The sequence below is a fragment of the Penaeus vannamei genome, chromosome 42 (assembly GCF_042767895.1).
Source record: "Penaeus vannamei isolate JL-2024 chromosome 42, ASM4276789v1, whole genome shotgun sequence".
In the NCBI taxonomy this organism is placed as follows: Eukaryota; Metazoa; Arthropoda; class Malacostraca; order Decapoda; family Penaeidae; genus Penaeus; species Penaeus vannamei.
Window position 1 is genome coordinate 1,552,957 of NC_091590.1, and position 10,000 is coordinate 1,562,956.

The window sequence follows — 10,000 nt, forward strand, 5'->3', positions numbered from 1 at the left end:
AAAAAAAAAAATATATATATATATATATATATATATATATATATATATATGTGTGTGTGTGTGTGTGTGTGTGTGTGTGTGTGTGTGTGTGTGTGTGTGTGTGTGTGTGTGTGTGTGCGTGTGTATTTATGTATACTTGTCTGTGTGTGTTTATAATCATCATCCATCTCCATTCTCCTCTCTTTCTCTTTCTCCCCAAACATACATGAAATAAGCTCACAAGGACGCCGTCGACCCTTGCCTCCTCCCTCGTCCTCAATTATCTCTCTTTTTATTTACTTTTTCTTTTTTTCATACTTCCTTCCAAACCAGGAAGAGAACAATAACAAAAGAATCTATTGTTATGACCCTCCCATCCCATAAGACAATTCAATCCTCTTTAAATGGGATTCTAGATGCGTTTTTGTTTATAGAGTCCAGGAAGAGAACAATAACAAAAAAAATCTATTGTTATGAACCTTTCATCCCAAAAGACAATTCAATCCTCTTTAAATGGGATTCTAGATGCGTTTTTGTTTATCGAGTCCAGGAAGAGAACAATAACAAAAAAAATCTATTATGAACCTCTCATCCCATAAGACAATTCAATCCTCTTTAAATGGGATTCTAGATGCGTTTTTGTTTATAGACTCGACTCGCCGTAATCCCATTGGTTCGGAATCCAATGCGAAGAATTAGATTCCTCTAGCGAAGGACTTAGGACTGAATCCTATTGGCTTGGCTTTCCCGCCCGCCCGATACCTCTTCTCTGGCTCCGACCCTACAGCTGGGAGGATACTTATCGAGTCTATATTATTTCTTCAGGTGAGGGACGCTCTTTCAGTCTCTCGCTGTCCTCGTCTCTTTTTTTATTATTTCCCCTTCTTTTTATCCTTGTTTTTTCGAATCCTGCGTTTTTGTTTTTGTTAGTCTGTCTGTCTTTCTGTCTATCTGTATCTCTTCCTTTCTCTCTCTCTCTCTCTTTCTCTCTCTCTCTCTCTCTCTCTCTCTCTCTCTCTCTCTCTCTCTCTCTCTCTCTCTCCCTCTCTCCCTCCTTCCCTCCCACCCTCCTTCCATCCCTCCCTCCCACCCTCCCTCCCTCTCTCATCTCCTTCTCTTCCCTTCTTTATCTGTTTTCTTCTTCCTCGACGACCCTCTCCTCCAAGACAAACAGGATAGTCGAGCCTGTGATCACTTTTCCAGAACATTCGATGCAACTCCGCTCCGACGTCCTTTCATGAGATTGCACTCCTTCCGAAATTCCTGATCACAATGAAAATGATGGATTTGTATAAGCAAGAGAGAGAGGGTTAGTGAGAAAGAAAGGGGTGGAAAGAGAAGGAAGGGAGGAGGAGAGAGAGGGGGGGGGAGGAGAGAGAAGGGGGGGGAGAGGGGGCAAGGAGAGAGAGGGGGGAGGAGAGAGAGAGGGGGAGGAGAGAGAGAGGGGAGGAGAGAGAGAGAGAGGGGGAGGAGAGGAGAGAGGGGGAGGAGAGAGAGAGGGGGAGGAGAGAGAGAGAGAGAAAGAGAAAGAGAAAGAGAGAAAGAGAGAGAAAGGAAGACAGAGAAAGAGAGAGAGAGAGAATGACAGGGAGACAGAATAACAGAGAGTGGGGGAGAGCAAAACCGAAAGCGAGACAAAGTCACAGAAACAAACAAACAACCAAACCTAACTTAAAAACAAAAACAAGAACCTGTATTCTAAACCCAAAAATACCCCCCCCTCCCCCCCATCACTCAGACTTCGTCACCCATTCACAAACACAGCAAAAGGTGCGCGTACAAACTCATATTTTCCTTGTCATACCATCTCTGTCTTGTCTCTGAAGGCCTGTCACGGCGTCCAGTTGACAGCACGTGGGAGGTAAGGAACATAGAGAGGGTCTGGGTACCTTTTCATGCCCAGGAAATTCGTCAGAGGGTATTTCTGCACTTTGGGAATGGGCAGTTGGGTAGTTTGGCATTGTGTGGTGGTTAGTTATAAATGTGGTGGTGATTGTGGTGGTGGCGGTGGTGGTGGTGGTGGTGGTGGTGATGATGATGATGATGATGATGATGATGATGATGATGATGATGATGATGATGATGATGATGATGATGGTTGTAACGATTTAAAAATATATATTTTATGATAATAGTAATAACAATAATGCTAGCAATAATAATAATAATGCTAGCAATAATAAAAAAAATAATAGTAATAATAATGCTAACAACAACAATGATAATGATAAAAAGTAATAATAATAATAATAATAATAATAACAATAATAATAATAATAATAATTATAACAATAATAATAATAATAATCGTTCATACGCATAACGGAAAAAAACAAAGACATACATTTAAAAAACAAAGACATACATGCTACCTGCACTTCCAAAAAGAGTGTAAATTCCACCACGACTTGAAAACCTTTGACAAAATCTTTTAAGGAGATGAATGTATTTCTTGATTTCTTCTTCCTCCTTTCTTTGTATGTTTCTACTTTTGTGCTCTCTCTCTCTCTCTTCTTCTTCTTCTTCTTCTTCTCTCACCTCTCTCTCTCTCCCTCTCTCTTTCCTTCTTCTTCTTCTTCTTCTTCTCTCTCTCTCCCTCTCTTTCCTTCTCCATCTTCTCTCTCTCTCTCTCCCTCTCTTTCCTTCTTCTTCTTCTTTCTCTCTCTCTCTCTCTCAAAGTTTGGCGACCCCCTTTCCATTAATTATCACCTGTGGTCTGATAAAATATTTGCTGTCTATATCAGTTACGTGTATTATTTTCTTTTGTTTTTACTTATTAAACCAATTGCTTATTAAACCAATTTCGAGAAAGAAAATCTCTTAATCCGGATTTATACTTATATTTTCGTATTTTGGCAACGGCACTCGAACGCCATTGTCTCTGTGGGGCTGGCTGTGTGTGTTCAAGACCCACGAATATTTACGGCTGTTGCGCTGTGTCTAAAAGCAAGATATGACGATGAGGAAATAGGAGACTAGAATACATTAACGCTGATGAATATTTGGCTTATATATTCAATGGGGTGTTTCCGCTGCGTGTTGACGGGGGTTGTGTAGTCGATTTTGTTCTTCGTTAAATCCGGCTTGCATTTTCGAGAAAACAAGCGAAGGATATCGACCTTTTTTGGTATTTTTTTTTTACCTTCAGTGACAATGATTGGGAGGGAGGGGAAGAGAGCAGGTATGAATTCGTGTAATGATAGCGATTAAAACTAATTGTAATTAGACTTGAGTGCACATGATGAAGGGCAAGAAATAATGACTTTTTTAAACGATAACCCTCCCCCCTCCCTCCCTTCCCCCTCCCCCAAATTAAAAAGACCGAAACGATATAAAAAAAAAAGAGAACAAATCCTTCAACCGAACTATATGATAGTGAGAAATATCTTATTCTTTTTTACGTTTTTATTTTCGTTCACGCACCATTACGCCATTAAGGTAATAAGAAAATACAAGTAACCCCGGCCACTCCCCCATGTAAACAACGCAGTGTTACCAGATCCCACGAGAGGAGGGGATACCACGCTGCCACCAGGGAAAAAAAATCAAATGTTACCAAAACTCTCTGTTAAGATGACGCTGAGAGACACATTCCCTCGCTCGTATACATCTTTCTCATCTTTCGTAAATATTTCCAATTCTCCGAGACAATTTGGGCGATTGCTAAAGGCGTGAAATGAGTTATTTGTCGCATACGAGGAGATGCACTGCAGACTCCCGCGTTGGTGGGGCTTCCAATCAGTCAGTGTCACGCAGGAGGCAGTAGGAGGAGGTTGTTTGTTTGTTTGCTCGACTACCGTGGTACTTTAAAGGGAAAACATTTGTTTGTCCTTTTATTCATGTGTGTATGTGTGTTTGCGTGTGCGTGTGCGTGTGCGTGTGCGTGTGTGTGTGTGTGTGTGTGTGTGTGTGTGTGTGTGTGTGTGTGTGTGTGTGTGTGTGTGTGTGTGTGCGTGTGTGTGTGCGTGCGTGTACGTGTGTGTGTGTGTATAAGCGTGTGTGCGAGTTGTTATTGTTTTTGTTTTATATATTTGTCATAATCATTGTTATTTTGTTGTTATTATTACAGATATTATTATTGTTATTATCATTATCAGTATTGCTATTATTATGATTATTTATCACTGCTGTAATAAGGATTATCATTTCCGTTTGGAGAGAGCAAAGTGGATAGAAAAAGTAACATTGTTATTATTTTCATATATAATTTTGCAGAAAAACGAAATTATAGCGAAATGTATGTTTGTCTGTATGTGTGTGTGTATGTACATGTGAGTGCATGTTTCTACGTATAGGTAAGTGAGTTTCTATTTATGCATGTGTGTGTCTTTGGGAATATATTTATACATGTGTGTGTGTGTGTGTGTATGTGTACGCAGGAAATATATTACACAGCTGTTGGCAATAGTTCGGCGAATCAGCTGATTGGCCGTTATTATTATCCTGAAATATTTGGGCCAATATTATTTTTTTTACTGATAATTGTCTGACTTCCAATGCCAGCAATGGAATGAGGGCGTAGAGCTCAACTAATTGAAAGAAACGAGTATATTAATGTCTGTGCGGAAATAGAGTGTGTCTGTTTGATTGTATGTGTTTGCGTGTGTGTGTGTGTGTGTGTGTGTGTGTGTGTGTGTGTGTGTGTGTGTGTGTGTGTGTGTGTGTATGTATGTGTGTGTGCATTTGTGACTGTGTGCGTGTGCATTTGTAAGTGTGTATGTGCATTTGTGAGTGTGTGTGTGTGTGTGTGTTTGTGTGTGTGTGTGTGTGTGCATTTGTGTGTGCATTTGTGTGTGTGTGTGTGTGTGTGTGTGCATTTGTGTGTGTGTGTGTGTGTGCATTTGTGAGTGTGTGTGTGTGTGTTTACGTGTGTTTACGTGTACACGCACGTCCATACGTCCATCCGTATATACGTGAACATACACACATAATCATATATGCTTATATACTCTGCTTTACAAATAAAGCTAAATATTCTCTGTCCCATCCCTCTTGACCTACCCCCAAGATGCATCTTTGACCACGCCCCCTACGAGCTATGACCAGCGACCACGCCCCCCTTTCCTCCCAGACTAACTCCTCCTCTCTCTCTCTCTCCCGCAGGTCCACCAGGATGTTGCAGGACAGCGAGATGCCCGGGTTCTTCAAGGACTACTTCAGGGTCATCCGGAAGTCGGTCTCCAACGACGAGTTCAACCAGTTCTCGAAGCTCAAGACGGACGCCGAGCGAGTCAGGTTCATCTTCAACCTTCCCGCCGCGCACGAGATTGACATCCAGACTTTTTACAAGGGCAAATCCGAGAAAGAGGCCATGGAAAAGAAGGAGGCTGGAAACAAGCTCTTTGGGAGAAAGAAAAATATGGAGGCACTTAAATTATACAGCCAGGCGGTGGTACATGCACCTGTGCCGACGGGTAAATATTGGAGGTTAATCAGTTGAGTAACCCTCCCGGCCGTGCGCCATGTTGTCACACCCAAACTAACGTTCGTCGTTGTGGCGAATCCGACCCCATGAATCCGGTCCCTAGACGAACGCGTTGCGCTCCCGAGGTCGCACAGAGGAAACTGGTGTTATTCGCACACTACACTTGTCCGAATTTGTGTCTGTGGCTCTTAGGTCACCTGTTTTTATTCAGTGTATACTGTATATATGTACATATAAATCTATATGTGTGTGTTGTGTTTATATATTTATATTTATATATATATGTTTATATGTATATATATGTATATATATACATATATATGTATATATATATAAAATATGAATGTATGTATATATAGATAGATAGAATGAGATAGATGTTTATATACAAATATATATAAAGACATACACACACATACATATATATGTGTGTGTATGTGTGTGTGTAAGAGAGAGAGAGAGATAAACAGACAGGTAGACATAAAAAGAGGAATACAGATAAATAGAAAGACAGAGAAAGAGTGAGATGGAAAGTCACAAACATAACCACAAAATCTAAGAATAGAGAAGAAAAAAGATAAGAAAACGCATTGTTACACACTCACCGCACATGCATGCAACAAGCATTCATTCAATCAACAAGGACAACCCCCCCCCCTTTCAAATAATAACAATACATTAATAACCATCATAATAAAACACTCTCCCTCTAACAACCAATTCTAACCAACTCCCTCTTTTTGGGTCGTTTGTGCACCTCTAAACCCCTAACACACAGACTGCCTGTTATATGAGCGTTGGGCAGTGTGTTAAGTGTCCCTGGCGAGCTGTGTCTCCGATCTCAGACCCTGAGGGAGGGAAGCACAGGGGCTTAGTGTTCCCGGTGGCTTGGAAACGGTTCATTACTTATGGCATGTTCAAGCTTCGATCTGTGCTTATTCCTTTTTTTTTTTTTATTTATTTATTTTTTTTTTTGGCGTGATGTGTGTTTGTACGTATATGTTTGTATGTTTAGATATGTATGTGTGTATACATACATATACATATCTATTTGTATATACATACATACAACCACGTATCCATGGCATTATTGAATTTACCTAATTTCTATTCTTGTAGTGACTAAAACAAGAAGGATGTAAATAATCACGAGTATATATATACATATATATATATATATATATATATATATATATATATATATATATATATATATACATATGTAAGTGTGTGTGTAAGTCTTTTTTCACTAAGAAACTCGTGCTTCTTAAATCCCTTCTTCTATTCCTACTTTTATTTTTACTTTTACACTTATTGTCTTGTAGTCAATCACTATCGTAGAATTTTATAGTAGTAGTAATTTTCATTCTTTTTCTTTTGTAGTCAGTGTAGATGCCATATTTCCATTTTTTTCTCTTTTTTTTTCTTCTTCTTTGTCTTTGTAGAATCGATGGCTCTTGTAGTAGCATGGCAATTATGGCTTTCAAAAATATGGCTTAATATTCACATGCGATGGTTAAATACTTCTGTCTGGTTAACTAAACGATTAATGCGAAGTCTAATTTGATAATGTACAGACACTGCTTTGAAGTCATACATAGACACGTCTGCACACACACACACACACACACAAGTAAGCAAATAAACACACACAGACACATAAGCACGCACACACACACACACACACACACACACACACACACACACACACACACACACACACACACACACACACACACACACACACACACACGCACACAAACGCACATAAACTCCCACACAAGTACACAAACACACACACACACACAAACACAAACACATAAACTCACACACACCTACCCATAAAAAAAACTATAAAACCTCAAATAAAAACAATAAAAAAAACATATAATAGAAACCCAACACTCACACACCATCAGACATCCCCCAGAAGCACGGTAGCCACCCCTAGGGCCGTACGAGCACCCACTAACACCCCTCCCCTGGATCATTCCCTTACAGAGGAATGCGCTGACCCCAAAAAGATGACCTTGTATGCCATCTGCCTCGCCAACCGGTCAGCGGCGCTTTTCCACCTGAAGGAGTTCTACTACTGTATCAAGGACATTGACGAAGCGCTGGAGCACCATTATCCCAGGGTGAGTTGGAGGGTGTGTGGGTTAGGAGGAGAAGGAGGAGGGGGTGGAGGAAGATAAGAAGGAAGAGGAGGAGGAAATGTAGGTGGATGAAGATTAGAAGGAAGAGGAGGAGGAGGTGTAGGTGGAGGAAGAAGATGTGAAGGAAGAAGAGGAGCTATAGGTAGAGGAAGATGTGAAGGAAGAGTAGGAGGAGGAGGAAGAAGAGCTGTAGGTGGAGGAAGATGAGAAGGAAGAGGAGTTGTAGGTGGAAGATGTGAAGGAAGAGTAGGAGGAGGAGGAAGAGGAGCTGTAGGAGGAGGAGGAGGAAGAGGAGGAGGAGGAGGAGCTATAGGTAGAGGAAGAAGATGAGAAGGAAGAGTAGGAGGAGGAGGAAGAGGAAGAAGAGCTGTATGAGGAGGAGGTGTAGGTGGAGGAAGAAGATGTGAAGGAAGAATAGGAGGAGGGGGAAGAGGAGCTGTATGAGGAGGAAGAGGAGCTGTAGGTGGAAGAAGATGAGAAGGAAGAAGAGCTGTATGAGGAGGAGGAAAAGGAGCTGTAGGTGGAGGAAGAAGAAGAGGAGGAGGAGGAAGAGGAGCTGTATGAGGAGGAGGAGTAGGAGAGCCTGAAGCCTCCATCTCAAAGGGTGGTCTTGTCAGTAAGGTTTTCCATCGGGATTCACGTAGAATTGCTCACCAACAGCTGTGGTTGGAGTCGCGGGCGAAATGGAGGCTAAAAAGTCCTCTTGTCTCGTGAATTTTGCATTTGATGAAAGATTGATGTTTTGAGAATTCGCATCAATTTTCTTTTCTATCTTCTTTTTTTTTTCTTTTTTTCTTTTCTTTTTTTTTTTTTTTTTTGAGGAGGGAGGGTCGTTAATCTTTTTTCATGTTCTTAGTGTCATTGTTGCATTCTTGTGATATCGAAATTTTCTTTTATTCTTCTTCTTATTATTATTATTATTATTATTATTATTATTATTATTATCTTTTTTTTTTTTTTATTTTTATTTTTTTATTTTTTTATTTTTTTGTCTTTGGTACATTTTTGTTACCATTCTTTTGATATAAATTTTATCTTCTCCAATAGAGCTGTTGCATTCTTCAGCTATTACAACGGGTTTGAATTCTTTAATAAATATAGATGATGATGATGATGAGGAGGAGGAAGACAATGATATTAACCATAATCATAATAGAATGATAATAATAACGATAATAATGATAAAATGATATAGATTTTATCTTCTCCAATATAGCTGTTGCATTCTTCTGCTATAGGTTTGGATTCATTAAAGTGCAAAATTTATGGTTATTCAGGATCCAATGCAATATTTCCCCTATTGCACCTTATCTCAATATTGAAGGATCAAGAAGATTTCATAGAAGGAGGGGAGAGGGGGGGAGGGGTAAAGGAGGGCATGGGAGAAGAAAAAATATATATCTTGATTTTTTTCTTCGTCAAGTCTTAGATATGTTAATATATGTTGTTTGTTTTAGAGATTTGAGTTCTGAGTGTTTTGCTTTTACAGTTTTTGGAAACGAGAAAGATAGATGAGGAGGAGGAGGAGGAGAAAGAGAAAGAGGAGGAGAATGGTGGTGATAATAATCATAATATAAATAATAATAATAATAAAGATAATAATGATAATGATTATGATAATGAAATGATAATGATACTAATTATGATAATAATGCGAAAGAAAATAATGATTGTAGTGATATTCACAATAATGTTAACAATGGTAACACTACTACTACTTCTAGTAGTTGTAGTAGTAATAGTAATAGTAATACAAATGATAACAATATTAGTAATGGCAATAATAGTAGCGATAGTAACAACAGCAGCAGCAACAGTATTAGTATTAGCAGTAGTAATAGTGATTGTGATAATAATAATAATTATTATTATTATGATAATAATGATAAAATATATAATAATAGTATTGATAAGAATAGGAATACGAATGATGATGATAATGATAATAATAATAATAATGATAATAATAATAATAATAATAATAATAATAATAATAATAATAATAATAATAATAATAACAACAACAACAACAACAACACCGCGCCACCGACTCTCACCCCCCCCCCCCCCGAGGCACCCCCAACCCCCTCATCCCTCATCCATCTGCCCCCAGGAACTCAAGCACAAATTGTACAAGCGGAAGGGTCGACTGCTCGTCAACATGCGGCAGTACGTGGATGCTCGGGAGGCCTATCGACAGGCCCTCAAGTGGTTAGACTGGGCCAAGGTCGAGCGGGAGAAGAGAATCGACCTGCAGGGCGATGTGCAAAAATGGCTGAAGATGTTCGAGGGTTCGAAAAACTTGGTGAATCATGGTGAGTCTTTTTTTGTTTTTGTGTTTTTTGGCTCTTATATGTGTTGATTTTTTATTTTGTCATTCATTTTTTTATTAATTTACTTTTATGTGTATTTTTCTTTTTTTCTTTCTCTCTCTCTCTCT

The 10,000-nt window shown here is 39.3% G+C and overlaps 1 protein-coding gene across 5 annotated transcripts in view; it reads left to right on the top strand.

Moving 5' to 3' along the window:
* The window catches only part of Smyd4-3 (SET and MYND domain containing, class 4, member 3), a 143,906-nt gene that overhangs the window by 116,659 nt on the left and 17,247 nt on the right, over positions 1-10,000 (top strand). For 3 of the 5 annotated variants that reach the window (XM_070118727.1, XM_070118729.1, XM_027352823.2), the window contains 3 exons: positions 5,083-5,414; positions 7,406-7,542; positions 9,674-9,875. In XM_070118727.1, coding sequence (XP_069974828.1) covers positions 5,083-5,414; positions 7,406-7,542; positions 9,674-9,875 — 671 coding nt within the window. The remainder of the gene's footprint in view (positions 1-5,082; positions 5,415-7,405; positions 7,543-9,673; positions 9,876-10,000) is intronic. The other 2 variants (XM_070118728.1, XM_070118730.1) reach the window with 1 other exon arrangement.